We start from the raw sequence: 23,122 nt of genomic DNA on the forward strand, positions 1-23,122 counted from the left end.
CACAAATGGATCAAATCCAACGATGGAAATGAATTATTCTCAAACTGCATTACTGCAGGGAGCTGATTGTCAACATGCAAAGCGTGTACATAAAGTGTTTCTGATCTTAAGTCATCAAATCAGGCCAAACTTGCTACGATTCTATTATTCCATGGCTGTTTCCAAGAGCTCAGATTTGAAGAAATCAGTATCAACCCAGCCCTTCAGGAAGAACAGCTTCTCACATGCATCCCAGTTCTTTTGCACTGGCCAAGAGGTTGTGTTTGTAATAAAATTCTATCTGTGATGGGATCCATCTAGCTCCTGCCACTAAGGTTATCCAGGAAGACATATTTAATGAATTTCTCAAGTTGTTTCACCATGAAGATGCAACTCTATGCAGATTTTTCCCCTCCCCCATTAATCACATTAAGACTTATCTGTCCAATCTGAGCAATGTGACTGTGTTTCCCAGGTGTAAACATCTGGCTGCAATATGCAGCCAGCAGGTGGATATGAAATATTCTATCCTTGCCTTGAATCAAGCTTCTGCATTACAATCCTTAGCTCATTCATGCGAATAATAAGCTTGTGAAATCATTAATATTACTTTCCTTTTTTACAGTGGTGCCCCGCAAGACGAATGCCTCGCAAGATGAAAAACCCGCTAGACGAAAGGGTTTTCTGTTTTTCAATGCGCTTCGCAAGACGAATTTCCCTATGGGCTTGCTTCGCAAGACGAAAACGTCTTGCGAGTCTTGCGATTTTTTTCGCTTTCCCCCCTTTTTCTAAGCCACTAAGCCTTTAATAGCCGCTAAGCCGCTAATAGCGCTAATCTGCTAATAGGGTTGCTTCGCAAGACGAAAAAACCGCTAGACGAAGAGACTCACGGAACGGATTATTTTCGTCTTGCGAGGCACCACTGTATTTTTTTATTTTTACATTATGGGGAACTGAGACAATGTGAAGTGATAGTGACAAAGATTACTGACAGAATCTGTAGGCTCTCAAAGTCTACTTTGATTACCGTAATTTCAGGCTGAGATGTGAGATTCATTCAAAGTTCTGACAAGTGAACATATGGAGGGTCCATTTGATACTGGGAAGCCCCATGACTCTTCACTTGTATAATCCTGGCTCATAAACAAATGAAATTACTAACGATAAAGGAAAAATCCACCTTTTAGCCTCTTCACTTGTATAATCTGGCTCATAAACAAATTAAATTACTAATGATAAAACTATGGTATGTATAATTTCACCCACCTTCCTTTCTTTGGTTGACATTAAGTATGAAATATTTCTTTAGGAAACAAACCTTGAAAACAACTATTGCTGCGCGCACACAAACACCATAGGTATCTACAGAGATTTTACTACAGTTTAACTGCTATATCTCTGTACTTAGTAGAAATCACTTCCTGAGGAATTCATGCATTCTCCAGGCAATACATTTCCCTCTCTCCCCAATCCAAGTGATTCACAAATCTGTTTGCCAGAGACAGTAGTGGGACAACTGTATGAGTGCATCTACTGATAACAACACCTCGGTCAAACTCCTGTACCTTCAAATCCTATTGTCTGTCTTCAGCTGAATTCTACAACTGGTAGAATATTCCATGCCTATACTGCCCTCTGCTGGTTCTCCTAACTCCTTCAGAATGAAATAAAAAAATTCCTTCCAGTAGCACCTTAGTGTGTGTGTGTGTGTGTGTGTGTGTGCGCGCACGCGCGCGTGCTTTATTGGCCAAGGGAGCTGGCGTACAGCTTCCCGGTCATGTACCACTCCAGCGGGAAGGTAAACGGCATTTCTGTGCACTGCTCTGGTTCACCAGAAGTGGCTTAGTCATGCTGGCCACATGACCGGGAAGCTGTACGCCAGCTCCCTTGGCCAATAAAGCGCGCACACACACACACACACACACACACACACAAACCCCATTTCTTCCTTCACTTTGGGCCTCATTTACTTGCATGGAACCTAGGAAATGGGGTGCCACTTAGAGAACTTACAGAAGGTTAAAGAAGTAATGCAGAGCATTCAGCAACTGAGCCCAATAGTTTTGTCACTCCTGGGGGTGGAAAACCAATCTGGATGTTTTCAATCATTCATGCATAGATCACCAACCTAAAGTTAATTGAGACGGCTGTTATGCAGGCCAGCTGAAGGCTCTGTATCATAAGTAGCAAATACCGCATTCTGAGCGTCTGCAAATCTAGGAAACAGTGATATTCTATGGGTTAAGAAGCACACAGTGAGATATTGTCAAGGAAACAAACTGCTTAGAGCAATACTGCCTTTTCTGGTAGCCCTAAAATTAGTTTCACCATCTGTGTTTTGGTTTATATGCCTGCACACAGTCACATCCAACCATCTTTCCATTGAATGCTGGCAACTTGAATGCACGATGCATGCTTTCCGTTTCCCTTTACTGCACCTATCTCAACCTTGAGGATTGCAGAAAAGGCAACCATTCAATACAGAATGTAATTGGTCAGAACCATTTAAATGGTGATTTCCAACTTAGTGGGCTTGTAAATGTTCACTTTAGGTCGGGAGTGGAGAACCTGTGGCCTTCCAGATGTTGTTGGCCTACAACTTCTGTCATCCACAACTCCTAAGCTAGGCTTGGCTGGGGATGGTGGGAATTGGAGTCAACATCTGGAGGACCACAGATCCCTGCTTAAGGGGAAAGTATCACATCCCACATAGTTTTTCAAATATTTTCTGTTTTTGATAAAGCCAAGACTTTTGAAACTTTCTTCTTCTCATGGTTTAAAATGCCAGACAGAGTTAATAGTCAGAAGTTTTTAAAAAATACAATCTTAAAGCTCAGAAACATTATGTACTGTTATTCGTACTTGTCAGGCCTTAGAGGTTAACCCACAATTACTTTTGTGCGCCACAAGGAGAGGGACTGAGTATAAGCTGTGTACCACACTGGAGATATTCGCACCACAAGTAGAAACATTTATGTCTAAAATTGCATTATGCACCACAGACCTCTGCAAGCAGAACGGCAAGCCTGTTTTCTCCGAGGTCCAACAGAGTGGACTGTTTCTCAAATAAATGCTGCATAGAGCCAGTGTGGTGTAGTGGTTAAGAGTGGTAGTCATGTAATCTGGGGAACCGGGTTCACGTCTCCGCTCCTCCACATGCAGCTGCTGGGTGACCTTGGGTCAGTCACATTCTTTGAAGTCTCTCAGCCCCACTCAGCTCACAGAGTGTTTGTTGTGGGAGAGGAAGGGAAAGGAGAATGTTAGCCGCTTTGAGACTCCTGAAGGGGAGTGAAAGGCGGGATATCAAATCCAAACTCCTCTTCTTCTTCTTCTTCTTCTTCTTCTTCTTCTTCTTCTTCTTCTTCTTCTTCTTCTTCTAGGGTTGCTTCTTCTTCTAGGGTTGCATCCTAATAAACAGTGAAATCTCAAGCAGAAAGTAACAACACTTGAAACAGGCATCCCAGCCCCCCTCTTTAAATTGTAAATAAGTTTGGATTTGATGAGAAAGTACAGATAGTTTTTCTCCCAACAACTTCAGCATTTCTGAAAAGTATAAGCCACTAGTCCAAGAATGGGAAACCTATGGTTTGCCAGATGTTGCAGGACTACAACTCCTATCATGCCTGCCCACCGGCTTTGCTGGCTGAGGCTGATGGGAGCTAAAGTCCAACAGCGCCTGGAGGGCCACAGGTTCCCTGCTCGAGACCCACCATTATCCTTTGAGCCTTGCCTCTGGGCTGCAAAACAGGGCTCCTCCCTCCACCAACTCATGCAACGGAGTGCCCCTGTTTTCCTTTGGGAAACTGGAGGACATGAGGAAACAGGAGAGAGCTGGGCCACAATGTTCTTTATGGTGTCTCTTTACACAGAATGGCAATATTAAGGCTATTTCTCAAGATTTATTAAGCTGTAGGTGAGTTTCATTACGTGAGCGATGGGGAGAGGAGAGAACAGCCTACCTTCACGAGACCAATGCACCGTTTGTTTTAAAAAAATTAAAATGTTAGCGCAGCTTGGAAGTTCGAGAAACAAAATTAAATGAGCTGTGAAGATTATTGAAAATCAATCACAGCCGTAATGAAAAGTTCCCTGTGTTCTCTCCAGAGCTAGAGACTAGGATCCCGCTATGAATTGTTAAACTAGAATGAACCAATAAGGCAGAGAATGTTCCAAGTCCAGCATCCTGAACACTCCTCTTCTGACAAAAGTCCTCTGAAAGCTAAAGGATTTACAGGGTACCACAAGTGGCTCAGGATAAAGTGGACTGAATAGTACAAAATGTTAGTCATGCCCTGGTCACATCCAAATTGGACTACTGCAATGTATTCTTTGCGGGGCTGCCGTTGATGAGTGTTTGGAAACTCCAGCAGGTGCTCAGATGCTTCTCGAGGGCTTCCCTTTGATATCTGGTTGGCCACTATGAGAACAGGATTCTGGACTAATAATAATAATAATAATAATAATAATAATAATAATAATAATAAATTTATTTATATCCCGCCCTCCCCAGGCAGAGCCGGGCTCAGAGCGGCTAGCAGCAATAAAAGTAACACACATTCTAAAATCAATATTCTAAAATCAATTCAAAATCAAATGGCAACCACTGGGCCAGAGTTCTACGAGGATCACCACAGGAGGGGGGCAGACTGTCTATTGGCCTGATTCAACAGAGCTCTTATGTTCTTATCTGTTACCTTCTGTCCAGCTTCTCCTCTTCTTCCCCCCACACCCTCTGCTACACTGCCCAAAAAAACAAATTGTATTTAACAAATTTTTGGCATCATCATCATCATAAATTTTTATTTATACCCCACCCTCCCCAGCCAGGGTCGGGCTCAGGGCAACTAACACCAAATGTGAATTACAATAAAACGTAATAAAAACAACAACAAACAGTTAATTAAAATACGACTTAAAATACAGCCTCATTTTAGTAATAGCCCATAAATCAAGACCATAAAGAGAGGAAGCACTAGAACTGGCCATTCTGATGTTTTTGCCATCCTTCTTTGGCATCCCAGCATCCAACAGTATACAGAGTGGGGGTACGGGGCTCAGCATTAAGCCCCGACTCCGAGATTGTGCTGTTGGTGCTGTGGCCTAAACCACTGAGCCTCTTGGGCTTGCCGGTCAGAAGGTCGGCGGTTCAAAGCTGCAAGGTGGTGGCGAGCTCCCGTTGCTCTGTCCCAGCTTCTACCAACCTAGCAGTTCAAAAGCATACCAGTGCGAGTAGATAAATCGTTACCACTGTGGCGGGAAGGTAAATGGCTTTTCTGTGCGCTCTTGTTTCTGTCACGGTGTTCCATTGCGCCAGAAGTGGTTTAGTCATGCTGGCTACATGACCCGGAAAGTTTTCTGTGGACAAACACCAGCTCCCTCCGCCTGAAGTGAGGTGAGCGCCACACCCCATAGTCGCCTTTGACTGGTCTTAACTGTCCAGGGGTCCTTTACCTTACCTGTGCTGTTTTTTCCTCAGCCCACACCCAATAAGGTGAATGTCTGCCAATGGGGAACCTTTTGCCTCTGTGAAGGATCCCCACACAAGTCAGAACCCTGGAAGAGGCAACCTTGCTGTATCCATGTTGGTTCTAATGCTGAGTGCTGCCTGAGTGCTGCGCCTAGATGCCTCATTTACTAGACTCCTATTGTCTGCAACCACTCTGCTATTTCAGTAATGGGAGACAGGCAGGGCTTTTTTTTCAGCTGGAATTTGCTGGAACTCAGTTCCGGCACCTCTCAGGTGGGCGCCATTGCAAATTTGGGGAGAACAAGGGTTCATGATGAGTTATGGCACCTCTTTCTCTAGAAAATTAGCAGTGGCAGACAGGTAAGTTTCCAGATGGCTCTGCAACTTCTGTGCGAAGTTTCAGTGCTAAATTATGTTCATCGGGTTTATTTTACTCACTTGCAAAAATAACTAAAAGCGCATTTGTGTATCCGTGGCGCGTGCGGATGTGTGTGTTCTTCGAGCATTTCCTTCGTGCTATTCTGTTGCCTTCCCAGAGGAAGCTTTGTGATATTGCAGAGTTGTTGTCTTACAGTTTTTCTTACCAACTTAATTAATTAGCACAATGTCACTCCTGTTGCTTTTTTAATGCCTAAGACAGTTGGTGACATTTGCATTAACCTTTTCCACCCCGAGGTGACGGGGCTGGGTTGGCAGACTGCGTTTCTTGCCTCATGCTTTTTTTCCCATCTTGGATGTTTTCACAGATGGGGGACTCAAGGTGACTTTAGCACGACGCATGCCCTTCCAGCAGTGAAGGTGAAGCTGTTTACCGAGAGCACCGGCGTGCTGGCTTTAGAAGACAAAGAACTCGGGCGGGTAAGGGCAACGATGCTTCTTCAGCTTTGCTTTGCAGGAGGAGGAAAACCCCGCCGCCCATCAGGGGTAGCGGTTTTATGAACCCAGGTCGCAAAAGAACACAGGCTTTCTAACCCGCAGTGCTGCAAATTAGAACATTTCATCTCTGGCATAGCTTTTTAAGAACTGCAGCCTACCAAACGTCCCCAGACAAGGAAGTACCGTATTTTTCGCTCTATAAGACGCACCAGACCACAAGATGCACCTAGTTTTTGGAGGAGGAAAACAAGAAATAAAATATTCTGAATCTCAGAAGCCAGAAGAGCAAGAGGAATTGCTGCGCAGTGAAAGCAGCAATCCCCCTTGCTGTTCTGACTTCTGTGATAGCTGCGCAGCCTGCATTCACTCCATAAGACGCACGCACATTTCCCCTTTTTAAGAGGGAAAAAGTGAGTCTTATAGAGCAAAAAATACCATAATATTGGCAGCTGTTGGGAAAGCACATAAAACACATAAATGCACCTTTGCAGAACAGAAAAGGAGGACAGAGTTTGTTCTAGAGCTAAAAGACAAGCTTTCTGGGCTGGCATAGAAGGAGCTAGATTGGTTCCTTGTAAGCATCACAATCACTAAAGAATTTCAGAGAGGAGATTGGTTGAAGTCTTTGTTTCAAATAAAGTGGGGGGGTGTGGCACATAGAATCATAGAAATTAGAGCTGGATGGGACCCCCAAGGGAGTCTGTTCCATGGTTGAACAGCTCTTACCATCAGAAAGCTATTCCTGATCTTTAGTCGGAATATCCTTGTTGGTGCACAGCTACACACCCAATTAGACATACCCACAAAAGGTGGGTTAGAGGCCACCAGTAGGCCTTAGCACTTCCTCACTCACCTGACCCATCTCCTGGTTGGGCTGGCGAAAGCACCAGCGACTAGGGTTGGGGGAGAAATCCAAGGCAGTTCATCTTCAATGCCAAACCAATGTAATTTGCACTTTCTGAAACAATATTCGAACTGAAACCCAGCCATCCTTTAAAATTTCACACATTACCAAATTTTGCAGTAAAGTTCTCTGGCCAAGTAATGCATTTATTAGGGTAAATAAAAATGCAGATATTAGTGAACATAACATACCAAAATCTTATTAGGCAAAATTGCTTTGCAAAGATGTGTCTATTGTACAAAATTGCACACAAATATGCATATATTAGAAGAAATTCACACTAAAATATTGATGAATTCTCATGAGGCCAAAGGGGGTGTTGGAGGAACTTAGGAGGGAAGGTAAAAGATGAATTTCTTTTAAAATCAGCTTAATAATAATAACACACTGGGAATAGAAAGGAAGGGGATAAGAAAGGACAGTTCTTATAGGAGAAAAAAAGTGTGTGTAAAAGGAGCAGGGAAAAGGGATAAAAGAAACTGGCAGTTGCAGGGGGCTAAGGTGTAATTTGAAAGAGAGAAAAGAAGAAGTGGCAATGAATGAGTAAAAAATACTTTGAGAGGCATAGGGAGAGCGAAAAATATAAAATAAAAAACCTATACCACTGTCTAAAACAGGGACACTGACTCACAATACCTATGGAACTCTTCGCCACAAGGAAACTTCTGTGGCAAAGAATTTAGCCATTTCAAAAGAGGGCTTTTGTACAGGGATCAATAGAAAATGATGTCACTAATTGCCATATGACCCATCAACATCTGCCTCCATTTTGTGACTGGCTGTGCCCCTGCACTACCATTTTGTGTCCGGTTGTCCTCAGTAATCTTTAGTCATCTCCAGCGGGACCTGGGAGTAGAAATTCTGAGAACCCCTGACTTAAGAGCTACTATAAGTGTGGTAGCCGAATTTGTAGGATGTATCTGTCACCACACTTAGGGACAAGACTTCAATGAAGTACACTTTATTTAACAATAAGAAATAAATGGAGAGCACAGCAATGGGCAATTTAAAAAGACAATATACAAGCACTGCTGCCGTAACTTCAGGAAAATTGGTGGGAGATGTGAAATTAAGTCTCCCTAGTGCACACTTCAGCTCACGAGTGATGGGTAAGCTATCTTGGCTACATGCTTTAACCTGCCTTGTCTAACAGAAGATGCTGAACACTGATCCTTAATTTCTCTTTTACCTATTCAAAGAGATATTTTAGTTCAGGCAAGCTATTGCAATGAAGAAAAGAAGGATGAAAAATCAAGTCAGATCCTCTTCACACATTGCCACCAGTCAATGCAAGCCTCTTCCAGGTGTTTGTTTTAGAGTAGAGATAGGTAAAGGTAAAGGGACCCCTGACCATTAGGTCCAGTCGTGGCCGACTCTGGGGTTACAACACTCATCTCGCTTTATTGGCCAAGGGAGCTGGCGTTTGTCTGCAGACAGCTTCCGAGTCATGTGGCCAGCATGACTAAGTCGCTTCTGGCGAACCAGAGCAGTGCACGGAAACGCCGTTTACCTTCCCGCCGGAGCAGTACCTATTTATCTACTTGCACTTGGACGTGCTTTCAAACTGCTAGGTTGGCAGGAGCAGGGACTGAGCAACGGGGATTCGAAACGCCGACCTTCTGATCGGCCCGTCCTAGGCTCTGTGGTTTAACCCACAGTGCCACCCGTGTCTCTATAAGAGTAGAGATGGGATTGCCTAAATTGTAAGGCTGTTAAAATTCACCTGAGCTTCAGCTAACTTGTGTTGCAGACATACAAAGCTGCAGACTGTCCTGGAAAAATACTTCACCTTAACAGCCCGGGACAGGAGGATCTGCTGTGGATGTTGGGGATTGATTACGTGATGTCAGCTGGATGATCAGTAAATAATTTAGCATGCTAAATTCGGCAACAGGGCCCCTGCTGAATTAACTGCAGCCTGCCCCTTTCTCCCCCCTCCCAGCTGCTAAGGTTCATAACACTAATTCCCTTTTTTGTGATTCAGCTTGTTCCCCGGTGCTATCAGCTACACACAGAGTGCTCCTGAATGTTCCTTCTCTGTTGCTTTATGACACTTCAGTTAGTCATCATTGATTTTCCCCCTCGCTCTCTCCAGAGCCTGCAGCTGCACAATTTGTCTTGGTGGCAGACATAATTGCCAATGAATTCTATGTCTGCCTCTGCTTTCTCTTCACTCACCCCCCTCACACACACTCTAAGCGTGAATTTGGACATAAGGACCATCTGTGTCTTTAAACAGGAGGTCCTTTCAAGGTGCAGAGACTGAGAGATGCCTTTACTATTAAAGGCGCCTTCACTTCCCCTCAGCTATGAGAGGAGTGTCTCCCACAGTGGGCAGAAGGCGTCTCTGTTGTCTTCCCCCTGATAGACAAGTAGGTGTGTTTAGAGATTTGTTTTCCAAGAGAGAATTATGCCCATGATTTAGCGTTTCAAATAAATACAGCCCAGGTTTTTTTTGCAGATGAGCGAAGGAAGAAAATAGTGCCCCAAAGGTAGCAGAACCAAGCAGTCTAAAGTAGAATGATGCCCGAAAGAGATAAACCCAAAGGTGTTCTTGAGACCAAGTCTGTGCTTGATTAGAACTTAAAATATTTCAACTGTAGCTCAGCAGCTATCCCAATGCCTCCCATTTAGCTGTAGCAATAACGGCAAGAAGCAATTACGTCCACAAGCCACAAATACCTGTTCCATGAAATCTGAGAATAATGGGCATTTGGTTTTTCTAACAGCCCAATCCTGTAGTGCCCATGCATGTTTGGGGGGCCATGAAGGCTCAGTAAGCTTCTTTCTGTTCCCTGCCTGAGACTACAAATATGGTGGGTGTAATGGCCCTTGGGCATGATTTATATAGAGACTGAGCTTACCAGCTCAGTTTACAGCCAACTCCTAGGCTCTCCTCTCCAGGAAACCCAGTGGAGCTTCCAGAACCTTAACCCGGGGGTTCTTCACTACTACCACACAAGAGAAACCCCTAAGGAGCTGCATGGCACGCTGCCTCAGCTCAAAGGAGGCACTGATTGCTTGATTTATTGCATTTATATCCTACCTTTTTATCCAAGGAGCTTAAGGTGGCACACATGGTTTTCCCCTTCCACATTTAATCCCCATTTAACCTCCCCTGTGAAGTAGGTTAGGCTGAAAGGCAGTGACTGGCCCAAGCTTTGTGGCGAAATGGGGATTTGAACCCCAGTCACCCAGGTCCTAGTCCGACAAACTTGACCACTACACCACACTGGCGGAAGGCAGACAATACATCTTGAAGCTATCTGAAATAGGTGTGTGTTGTTAAGTAGAAGTTGCAGCGCAGTTTTCTGCTGGAGCTGTCTCTGAGTTGCATTTGGGTTGCAAGTTGTGTAGGTCTGAGCTAGATGTATCCATTATTCTAATATGTTTAGAAGAGGAAAAGTTGACCAAATATAGCTACTAACTGCCAGCTCACAAACAAGTGTATTACATTTGAAATGTGAATGAAACTTAGGCTCAAGATACAGTTGGTCTCCACAGGAGATTGTTGGGGTCAGTTACCACAAAGAGTAATCAGTTATTACTTGGCATAGAGCTTGTGTAGGAAAGAACTTTTAAGTCGTTAGCCATAGCAGGAAGGTGCCCTCTAAAGTTTGTATGTCTTGGTTAACTTTAAAAAAGGAAAGAAAAAATATGCTATGTTATTTTTAACTTGGCAAAGAAAATATTCATTTAACATAATAATTTGCTGAAGTCAGAGGACTCGGAGGAAGCATTCAGTGATTTGAGCTGCATATTTAAACAAAAATTAGGTCTGTTGCTGCAATCGGTGCTAGAGATGTTTTAATCCCATTACAGAAATAAAAAAGGTATAGTCTGTTGAATCAGCAGCAGAGTTCAAGATCGATGGAATATTAGGAAGATGAAGTTGTGTGTCAGTATTAGGCAAATACAGCTAGTCAGGAAAAAGATAGAAATCATCTGAGTAATGAGAGTACATGCCCTTAAAGGTTAATGCATTAGGAGGAGATTAATCCTGCTGCAGAATAATAAGAAGCTTAATAATGAGATTTTACCTCCTGAGTCATTGGAACAAGCTGAAATGGAAAACAGAGGTGCCAAAAGTAAAAAATGAAAAGAACATGTCTTTACTCTTCAAGAACCCAAACAGGAAAACAAATAATATATCAGAAGCAAGATACAGAATAAACCCTCAGGGGGGCAGGGAGGGTATTAATTAATTAATTAATTAATTAATTAATTAGTTTTCCTGAGATATTTTTAATTGTGTCAAAGCAGAATCATCTCCCGGAATCATCTCCCTAACCACCCATAGCTTTTATAAGATGTTATCATTTCCTTAACCTTTTCAGCCTCTTCAAATATTTTAAACAGTTCTCATTCCATTAGCTCACGGTGTAGCTTAAAGTTTAGCTTCACCGTATTCAATAAAATGAACCTCTCTCCCTGCACATTGTTTTTCACCTTTTTATGCTACCACAACCAAAAGCTGCCATTATATATTAGCATACTAGAAGTCATACTTGCTGTTTTATTAAAAAAAACCAACCACCTTCTTTTTGGTATATTTAAAAACATTAAATCTTATAGCAAATTCAGTGTCTTTCTAATGACACATTCATATTTAACTGAAACAAAACTGCGCCTAATACAAGACTCTGTGGTCCGTGGTACAACCATACTTTGAAGGTTGTGTGCTGTTTGGGTAACCGCACCTCGGTGGGGTGAGGGGGTTGCCTCAGAGGCAGAAGAAAAGAAAACACTGGATTGGGAAATTTCCAATCCCATTCCAGTGGGTTTTCCCCTTCCTCAGCTCCCCAGTAAAACAATCCAATTAGGAACCATAGAAACGGGCATCAGAAATCACTTTGGATATGGAAAAGAATGGAATAGGGTGGGGATTTTGTTTAGTGACATCAACGGGGCCCAAACTAAGACCTAGGGGTGGGCCCCAAACTCTTAGGGCCTAGGATGCTCCTGACCAGACATCCCTATGGCAGAGGTGTGTACATACAGAAGCAGGCAATCTAGGGTGAGGAGTCTTGTCGGTCAATATTAGTCAAGAGTAACCTTCTGGAGCCTTGATGGTGGATGGTGCCAGAAGCAAAACTGGTTCAAGCTTGAAGTGGCACTTATCTTTGTAGAAAAGGCTACATTACAGCCAGACAAAAGGCACAGGTTTCTATACAAATACACACACTTATTCACACATAAATACGCACATCTTCCAAACAGGCAAGCAAGAGTTTGATGACATGTTCCAGCCGGTCAAAATCTCTTATGGAAGGGCTGTCCGGGGTTGGTGGGACATGGCATGGCCTAGAGAAATGGTAAATCCTGGGGGCCAGAAAGGCCTGGAGGGTTGCATTTCACCCCAGCCTGCTTTAAATACTGAGACCCAAAGCCAACACTTTGAACTCAGCCCAGAAACACTGCAAAAGTGAAGAATGAATTGTGTTTCTCTCTCAGTATCTCTGCACTCTCTGTTCTCTCTAAACCTCACCATACTACAAGTTTCTCTTCTTTGTCTCCTTCAGGTCATTCTTCATCCTACACCCAACAGCCCCAAGCAATCAGAATGGCACAACATGGTTGTTTCCAAAAACTGTCCTGATCAGAACCTGAAAATCAAACTTGCAGTCCGAATGGATAAACCTCAAAACATGAAGCACTCTGGGTAAGTAGTTTGGCATCCGTCATTTTTCTTCCTGGCGTGACGGAGGCGAGACAAATGTGGCTTTGCCTTCCTCCTCCTTGGTTTACATATGGTTAAAAGATGATTCAATGGATCTCAGCTAATCATTTCAAAGATAATCACCACATTTTAAAAATAGTAATAATAATATTTTTAATGACTTAAATTAAATTCCTTGTGTAAACCACCCTAATATTTTAGTTCTAATTAGCCCTGCTTTCCCTCCGCCCCAGAGCTTTTGGGAAATTTGACTTTAATTTGTGACATGACAGAATATGACAACCTCCATTTAAAGAATGACAGCTTGTTTTAATAAGTAATAGTTTGTTTTTTTCTGTAGATGCGTAGAGCTAAAAACTAAATCTGTACAGAATTCACCAGGAATTTTGTTCTGTTTGTGTGTGAGAGAGAGAAATAAACAGGGAAATTGCCCCATTTGTATTGTGTTGTTGTTTTGTTGTTATTATTTGTATAGCACTCTTTATCCATAGAACTTAGGTCAGTTCACAACGTAATACAAAAACACTTAATAATAATAATAATAATAATAATAATTTATTTGTACCCCGCCCATCTGGCTGGGTTTCCCCAGCCACTCTGGGCGGCTTCCATAGAGACCAAAAAATACACTAAAATATCACAGATTAAAAACTTCCCTGATACATATTTAAAATTCAAACCAGTAATCTCCCCTTCCATAACACATTTAAAAGGGCCTCGGATGTCAACCAGCCAAAGGACTGAATGAAGAAGAATGTTTTCACCTGGTGCCTAAAGGTGTGTGATGAAAGCCCCAGCTGAATCTCCTTGGAGAGAGCATTCCACAAATGGGGAGCCACCACAGAAAAGACTTGTTCTCATGTTGCCACCCTCTGAACCTCTTATGAAGGAGGCACACAAAGAAGGGCTTCAGAGGATGAACTCAGGGTCCCAAAAGGTAAAGGGACCCCTGACCATTAGGTCCAGTCGTAACCGACTCTGGGGTTGCGGCGCTCATCTCGTGTGACTGGCCGAGGGAGCTGGTGTTTGTCCGTAGACAGCTTCCGGGTCATGTGGCCAGCATGACTAAGCCGTTTCTGGCAAACCAGAGTAGCGCACGGAAACGCCATTTACCTTCCCACTGAAGCAGTACCTATTTATCTACTTGCACTTTGAGGTGCTTTCGAACTGCTAGGTTGGCAGGAGCAGGGACCAAGCAACGGGAGCTCACCCCGTCGCAGGGATTCAAAACGCCGACCTTCTGATCGGCAAGTCCTAGGCTCCGTGGTTTAACCCACAGCACCACCTGCATCCCATCAGGGTCCCTAATCTGTCCCAATTGCTCAATGTCAGAAACACACATGGTCGATCCCCACAACCACCACTGCCACTGCCACCCCAGTTGGACGGAGAGCGAAAAGAGAGAATGAATCTCTACAGACCACAGTAATCATCGCCATATTTTGATTTGCTTGATGTGTATGTTTCTTACATTGCATTTTCAAAATAATAGTCTTGTTGCTGTGTGGTAAGAACATTAACAGAAACTGCCAATTATCATTATTTACAGGGAGATGTAAATCATTTCTATATTTTGCAAATGCACTGTTTTATTAAAATCCTCTGGAAGACGATGGTGCAGTTAGGAGCAAAAGAAGCTAATACAGCAGATAGTAATTTCTATTGTTACAGTACTATTTGGATGTAAACTATTCAATAACCTAGTTTCACCAGGAAGTATTTCATCTCTGCTTTTTCACTTTTCCTCATTTCCAACCTGAGAAGTGGGACAGTTAGAAAGTTCCTTGCCCAAATCCATCTAGTAAATGCTTGGCAAAGCATAAATTTTGAACTCCTTTCTAGTTAAAACACCCTCTGCATTAAATTATCTCCTGTTGGAAAATCTTCTACTTATTCTCCATAAAAACCTGCCCTAAATTACACTTCCATAGCCTATTCTATAGTAAAAAATAAATAAGCAAGGCCAATATGGTGACATGTATGCATGACAATTGGGGACCAGTCCTACTGGCGCTGTGGGTAAAAGCCTCAGCGCCTAGGGCTTGCCGATCGAAAGGTCGGCGGTTTGAATCCCCGCGGCGGGGTGCGCTCCCGTTGCTCGGTCCCAACGCCTGCCAACCTAGCAGTTCGAAAGCACCCTCGGGTGCAAGTAGATAAATAGGGACCGCTTTCTAGCGGGAAGGTAAACGGCGTTTCCGTGTGCAGCTCTGGCTCGCCAGAGCAGCGATGTCACACTGGCCACGTAACCCGGAAGTGTCTTCGGACAGCGCTGGCCCCTGGCCTCTTGAGTGAGATGGGCGCACAACCCCAGAGTCTGGCAAGACTGGCCCGTACGGGCAGGGGTACCTTTACCTTTACCTTTACCTACTAGATCAAGCAGCCCTGCTAGACCTAACATTCAATTAATTCCCCCCCCCCCTTGTTTAGAAATATTTCTGGGCACGCCAGGAATATGCAGCTGACCAACCTGAGATTTAGATCACCCTCTGTAGATAGTCATTCAGCAATATTTCATTTCTTTAGAAGCTTCTGAGTGTAACTCTCCTAATTAGCTTTGGCTTTTTGTCACAGTTCCTTTTGACTCACAGTTGATTCTGAAGTCTTCAGTACATTTCAGTGATTAAGCCATCTGCCCTGTTCTTACAAATTTTGATGCTCCAGACCTCTCCGAAGTCAATTACAATTTCCCCACTAACTTCAGAGGACTTTTGTTCAAGCCATAAATAATGCATCCTAGAATGTTTCTGCTAAATTATGCATAATTGTACAGCATGTAGGCCAAGTGCCTGTCAGTTTTGTCTGCATAGATTTAGGCTTGATTTAAATGTGACGCAGGAGGTCAAGAAGAATTTCCCCAGGTTGCAGGGGCTCAGCATCTCATTTAAACCTGGCCTTTATATGTGCACTGAGGGCTTTGCTGGCTGAGGGACCTGGTTTAAGCAAGGTACGCAGGCAATTTCTTCTTGCCCGCTTGGCATCACATTTAAATCAACCTTTGGAGACAAATTTGAATTCATGGGACTGTCGGAGCTTCCTCACACTTTTCTTTAAAGCAGCATAAAGGGCAGCGCAAATATTTTTCAAATGGCAAAAACCCTCCTCTGATTCCCAAATATCACTGGGCCTGATCACATGACATCTTTACCCATATTCAACCCCTGCAAATGGAGGGTACACTTTCTTTCTCTGTCCACCCAGCATGCCGTATTTTTCCGTGTGCCCCCTATTTGAGGGGGGCTCCAATTTAAGAAAATGTGGGGGGATTGCCCATAGTTTTTGAGCTTTTTTTGGGGGGGGTGCAAAAAATCACTCGCCAGACTGACAAACGCTGCCAATCGCACGCATCACAAAAGCTGCACAGCGTTTGCCCACCACCAACAGCAGCCAGCAATTGCACGCACAATTGCCACAGCAGAAGCCAGTCTGCACCAGCCCTTGCCACAGTCACCAATCACAAACCTTATGGACACAGCAGCAGCCAATCCAAAGCAGCCCTTGCTGCAGCCACCAGTCACCCACCCAGTCGCCACTGACAACCACCTGCTCGCAGCTGCAACCGATCTCACATCCCCCCTCTGCACTATCCATGTATAAGATGAGCCCCAATTTTGAACATTATTTAACAGTAAAAAAAAACTTCGTTTTATACATGGAAAAGTACAGTATTTGTCCCACCTCCAGTCCTTTTGGATACTCACACATGGACTTAAATGTTCATAAGGATCTGGTGTTGCATGCATTAGGAAACCTATCTGGGAAAAGAAAAACTCTGAGCCTAAACTTCTGCTGCCTTGCCAGATATCTTTAGGACGGGGGGGGGGGGGGGGAGAGGCTAAGGAATAAACTCTACACAAATCCAGAGTGGAGTCCCTAAGATTGTTGGATGATGCCTTGTCAGACCCTCCAAGTGTCCCTATTTTCCAGGGACGGTCCCAGATTTACAGAAGCCATCCCTGCTTCTGCTTGATCCTGGAATGTCCCGCTTTTTGTTAGGACCTCACTATTTTATTTGGAGAAATGCTGGAGGGTATGGTAGGATGCCCCTAGTTTCACTGGAGAAATGTTGGAGGCAATGGAGTTAACCGACCCCAAACCATCTGAAGAGATCCCTGTATAGTTTTTTGAGGTTTAATGTTTCATTATGTTTTTTTGTTAATATGTTGGAAGCCACCCAACTTGGCTGGGGCAACCCAGTCAGATGGGTGGAGCATTATTATTATTATTATTATTATTACTATCATTATCATTATTTATTACAGTCAAACCTTGAAGTTGCGCGAAGTCGCACCGGGCTCCCTAGGGTTGAGCAGAGCTGCCAGCACTCCCGGGCTTCACACAGCTCTGCGCAACCCTAGGGAGCCCGGCACGAAGCTGCGTTGGGCTCCCAAAGGTTGCGCAGAGCTGCCTGCATTCTGAAGCCTGGGGCGCGCTGAAGAGCGTGCCCAGGCTTTGCTCAGCTCTCCGCAAGCCTGGGGAGACCGACGCAGCTCCCTAGGCTTGCGGATAGCAGTGTGTTCTGGGGGCTCGGGTCGGGGGAAGCTCGGGCTTCCCCCGCGCCAGCCCCGTGCCTGGGGGGAAAATAATTTTTTTTCTTTATTTCCCCCCCAAAAAAACTAGGTGCGTCCTATGGGGCGGTGCGGTACTTTTCAGAAGCAGGACACATGTATTAAAATCATAGCTCCCTCCAAAACAACTATTCAGAGTGATGGTTACTGCTTTCATTCTGAATTGGCTTTAGGAGATGACCGCATAGCCAATTCTGATTGGCTATATAATGTCATAATGGTTAAATAATGTCATGATGTGTTATTCGTATGGTAAACATGGCCTGTATAAAGCATAAACAACAATAAATATTTATAGAAAACATAATTTTTTTACACCCTATTGTATATGATGTTAGTATATTTCTGAAGTATTATATGCCCTCCTTTTAACACACCCTCATAGCTGATTTGCAGTAAAATTCTCCTCATCATTTGATACAATGATATAAATCATATCAAATGTATCCATATTTTCAACACTTTGTAATAAATAAATGATCATGACACAAGATAGTAAAATGCTGCAGCAATCACAACACAAAAATATTTTTTCTTGCCATATCCACACTTTCAACACTTGAAGCATATTTATAAATTCTTCAGTAAGTCCTCAGTTTCCATGTGGGTTGAGTTATGGGGATATCACCTAAAGCCAAAACTGCATATAGTCAAAATACATTGGGTGCAATGTGTTCCTGGATGCCCATTTTTATTTTTTAAAAAATATTTATATTGCCGCATGGGTAAAGCTGAATGTACACAAGATAAATGTGCACAAGTTGTGGGCTTACTGTACACACAGGTCCGACTATACAAATTCTCATTCTTTGAGCATTTGACTTATCCAAACATGATGAATTAGTATCCAAACCTCGCCATACACACCACAGATTCAGATACCCAAACAGCTGGATCTGCATGTAGTACTGTAAACAAATAAATAGCCATAAACAAGCTTTACTTTTTGTGTTTTGTTTCGCCAGAAACTGTGGTAGAAGGAAGAGATCAAGCAAATAAGAGAGCATTTTTCCTTCCTTGTTTGCCTTTTGCAAGGCTTCAGAGAGCTTTCCTGGCTTTTTCTGTCACATTGGGGTCAAAATTTCATGGTCAGGAAGACATTTCCCCATAGGAATCAAATGGAAATAATTGACTTATTATGCAAAAGCTCACCAAACAAACGGTTTTCTGAGAAAACATTGTGTTTGGATTGTGAGACCTGCCTGTATTAATTGAACTGTGAGACTCAAAACCATTAGTGAGATTAGAGATGTGGTAAACCTTGCCTTTATATCTGACTATATAGCCTTTGACTTTGTGAATGAAATAAATATTATGTTAAACTCACCATAAGTATTATGTTAAACTCACCATAATCTTAGTCTTTCCCATAGATATTTGCCTACTGAAATTGCCTCTGCTTCTTTTGTAGATATTTGTGGGCCATTGGCAAAAATGTCTGGAAGAGATGGAAGAAAAGGTTCTTTGTGCTGGTCCAGGTAATATTTTGACTAATAAAGGTTCTCCTTATTTTAACATGAGGTGGTTTTGCCAGCTCTGCTCTTTTTAATATCTCTTTTAAAAATTCTATTTTTTGAAAGCTTGAATTCTGAGAACTGGTATAATATAGTGCAGCTTTCCCCAACCTGGTGCCCTCCAGATATTTTGAACTACAGCTCCCTTCATCTCTAGCCGGCATGATCAAGGAATGATGAGATTCGTAGCCCAAAGCATCTGGAGAGCACCTGGTTGGGTAATGCTGGTGTAAGATTGATATATATAGGCCAAAAAATCTGAAGCTCAGGTTTCACCTCATCCACTAGATAAGCCACTACAGTACAATCGCATTTAACTTGCACAATTCAACTATACGCACTTGAAGACAGGCTGGTTGAAACTGTGCATGATAAATCCAGCCATGCTGGAGCTCTTTTAAACTCTCTGCCTTGCTTGAGGGGCAAGGCCCGCTCAGCACACCAGCTCTGGGATGCTCTCACAAGATGTTGAGGGGAGATGCATGTTCCTGCAAGATTGCACACAAGCATCCCATAGCTCCTACAGCCGGCGTGCTGAGAAGTCCTTGCCTAGCAAACAAGGCTTAAAAGCTCTTTTGTTCCAGGTTCCGTTTCTTCCGCTTTTTAATACATGCTCTTCTTAAATCTCAGCTCAGCTGTCAGCTCCTTAGGCAGCTGCACCAATTTCTTTAGCTGCCTCTCAGTCTTCTTTCTTGTTGGAATGGTGTTTCACCTTTTTTAAACTCCCATCCATCTCGAACTCCCTTCTCTTAAGAGTATTTCTGACCATGGGATCTCACCCAATATTCCCTTAACCTTTTTGAAATTGGTCTTCTTAAAGTCCAGAGTGTCTGTCCGACCGCACACAGCTATCCCTTGCCTCTGTATCGTGAAACCTAAGAGAACATTATCACATCCTCTTGGATCACATACTCATAATAGTTTTGGAGTAAGTCCAGGAGAGAGAATGTTTTGCTGAGTGCCTTTCTGTACATCACCTACCACTCTGGTTGCAAATTTACCCTCTGCAATGAACAGAATGCTAATTGCATGCAAATTTCACAGCACAGGCTCATTATTCACCTCATTGTAAATTCTGAGCTATGCAGTGTGAAAGTGATGGCAGAATATGACCCCAAGGTTAGGAATGAAAATGTGTCCACGGCATCATAAATCAGGGGAAATGCACGGCAAAGTCAGTCTATTGCTCATAACTGGCTGGAGCATGCCAAGAAGTTTTTATATGAAACACTTTTACTGTAGGAAGTGGGGGAAAGGCCAATCACTTAATGTCTTATAAGTATCTCTTCATTTTCTCCTCCAGATAGATGTTCTTTGAAAAGCTTGAGGTGGATGCAACCTCCAGCCTTACTTATTTATTTTCACATATGGGAGTCCATAAGATATAACAGCATGGCTCTTTTTAAAAAGAAATAGAAATGATTGCTCTTGCTGCTCTTCTAAGATAGCATCACAAAAGCAATTGCTCTATCTAGTATTCTTGAAAACTACCAAATTAGTCTTCTTGTTAGGAAATTCATCTTTAGGTATGCTAAGCAGAACCATGAAATTTGATTGAGATATGGTGGTGGGAATTACTGGCTGCTTCTACTGGGCAACTGAGGTTGGAGGCAAATGTAGCTCCTTACTAACATCTGTCGGGAGATGATGGTGAGGCAGAGCACAGTTCAGTCAGCATCGTGCAAGCACCTGGTTGGTTGGTTGGTTGGTTGGTTGGTTGCTGGCTAGCAGCTTTCCAAATGGCCGTAGCCCACTGACATCATGGTGCTAACTGAGCCACTGCCCTGCCCTCACAACACCAAAACAGTGATTCTTGCTTGTGAACTACCCTACTGGCTGCAGCTGTATATGAGGCTCTTAAAAGCATCAGACCAGACATACCTCAACTGTAAATGTCGTAATGATGTCACAGAAATCTTTGCTATGTTTTCATATGATTCTAGTCATCTCATCTCACACATGTATGTTCCTGGTCTTTAAAATCTGGCACTATTTTTATTTTTCTATTTATTATATTATATTACCGGCTATTAGCCCATAAAATATGTACAAACATAAAAGCACAGAAGCATAAAAACCAATACATCTAACAACAGGAGAGGAACACCATGATGCAAGGGTGGGACATTGAGCAGTGACAAATAACACCTTGGGGCCCAGAAAGATCAAAGGGACGGTTCACAGAAAAAGGAGAACTGGAGACGAGATCCGTCATGCACTCTCATCATAACTGTCCAATTAGTTTTTGTTGTTGTTGTTGTTTTTTGGTGGTTTTTGTGTGTGAGATAACCGCATTCAGGAATCTCGCCACCTGCAGAGTTACAGAAGGATCTGTATCCTGCAAAAGCAGTGCGGCAGTCTGGCACTTAAAGTCTTTTGACAGTCCTATCAGCTATACAGCTGGTGGTCACTACCAAACAAGATTTTTTTTTTAATGGTGGCTCCAAAGTTTTGAAGCCAGCTTCCTGTCACTATATGACAGAAAGAGCAGCAAAGATTGTTCTTGGTTGGCAGCTTTTTTAAATTTCTGGGATTTGTTTCTTGAATAAGCCCAGTTCAATGAGGTTTTAATATGTCCCCCAAAATGGTCTTGAGGTTTCAGGTAGGTTCATATGGGATATGGTGGTCTTTAAAACCAGCACTTTAGACTGGACCCAGAAAAAGTTGAGGAACATTCAACGTTCTCTGACAGTGCAAGGGCGGTTGTGCTAGCATAAGGGTGAGAATAATGGTTGCGCAGTGTGAAATCCAGTGCATCAGTTCTGCTAGTGGAAGTTTGTTGTGCAACTGGTCATATCGGGGCTGCAGGAATCTGGTGCACAACCAGCCACAAGAACCATGCTGCACTCTCTCTTCTGCAAGCCATTCTGATAGCATTCTTCTTCTTTGGCGATCACTCATAGCCGAGTAAGATTGTCTTCCATAAACACGGTTTTAACAATCAGTCCGTAAGTGACTGTGGAGGCCAATTCTGGATCCACACGTCCTTCCACAGTGGGGACATTGGTTTCCGGGTGGGAGTTGATCACGGTGTGGATTTGCCAAGCGTGCCTTCCTCCTAGCACGTTTCTCCCTTGTGTCCTGCGTTTGAGTGTCTTCACAGCCCATGAGGCCTTTGGTAAAGGCTGTTCTCCAATTGGAGCACTCGCAGGCCAGTGTTTACCAATTGTTGGTGTTTATACTACATTTTTTTAAGATTTGCCTTGAAACAGTCTTTAAAGCTCTTTTGTTGACCGCCAGCATTACGCTTTCTGTTTTTAAGTACGCTAACTTTAACTGAGTGCTACAGTGAATTCCTCCCCTCATCACTGCCACCTAGCAACACAAGAACATGGCCTCCACCTGCCGCTATTGCACTGCTCCATAAGATCATGTGAAGGTGCTGTTGAGAATGTGCTGACTAGTCCCAGCCCCTCAATGACAAAGTGCATGCCACAACGACACTCTCCCCAATGTGTGATCAGCATGAAAGACTCCCTTCACAGTAGGGGGAACCAGGGGGCTTCTCCCTGTAGATAGAGCCTGACACACATATATCTGTGCTTGCATAGACTGCCTTCAGACTGGTGCTGTTGTGTCAGCCAAAGGTGTTGCTGGTGTGCACATCGTCATCTAGGATTGGGATCTGCTCATGCAAGGTGTGAGGCTAATGTACATGCACCAAACACCTGAATAGGGCTTATGGAACCTTAAACAAAATCACATTTATTACGGCACGTGATTTCATGGGCTAGAGTCCACTGCATCATGTAATTTGCATTTAGCAGAATGGACCCCAATGGTCATCTCGTCCAAGCTCCTGCAGTGCAAGAATCTCACTAGCTCATACTTGACAGATGGCCATCCAGCCTCTGCTTAAACAAGGGGCTTGTAGAACTTGGAGTTCAGTGAAAAAGCATTTTCATTGTACACTCCCACGATATTTTTTGAATGAGTTGTCAGTTTAGAATTAATCTTATCAATAAATAATTAGAAGTAGAGCCTGTGACAAGTAAATCAGAGCTGAAATGTAAATCAGAGATGAAAATAAGCCCAGTGACTTTTGTAGCTGGGGATAACCTTTTTGAGGTTTCAAATCCTGTTGAATAAAAAGATACTAACACCTGTGGTGGGACAGGACAGCAAATCAATTCTGTT

The 23,122-nt window shown here is 43.3% G+C and overlaps 1 protein-coding gene across 14 annotated transcripts in view; it reads left to right on the forward strand.

Annotated features, from left to right (window-relative positions):
* Window positions 1–23,122, forward strand: part of CADPS (calcium dependent secretion activator) — a 347,764-nt gene that overhangs the window by 159,922 nt on the left and 164,720 nt on the right. For all 14 annotated transcript variants that reach the window (XM_083723209.1, XM_083723203.1, XM_083723210.1 and 11 more), the window contains exons 7-9: window positions 6,193–6,304; window positions 12,749–12,888; window positions 18,883–18,949. In XM_083723209.1, the coding sequence (XP_083579335.1) occupies window positions 6,193–6,304; window positions 12,749–12,888; window positions 18,883–18,949 (319 nt within the window). The remainder of the gene's footprint in view (window positions 1–6,192; window positions 6,305–12,748; window positions 12,889–18,882; window positions 18,950–23,122) is intronic.

Source organism: Podarcis gaigeae (genome assembly GCF_964106915.1).
Source record: "Podarcis gaigeae genome assembly, chromosome: 2".
Lineage (NCBI taxonomy): Eukaryota > Metazoa > Chordata > Lepidosauria > Squamata > Lacertidae > Podarcis > Podarcis gaigeae.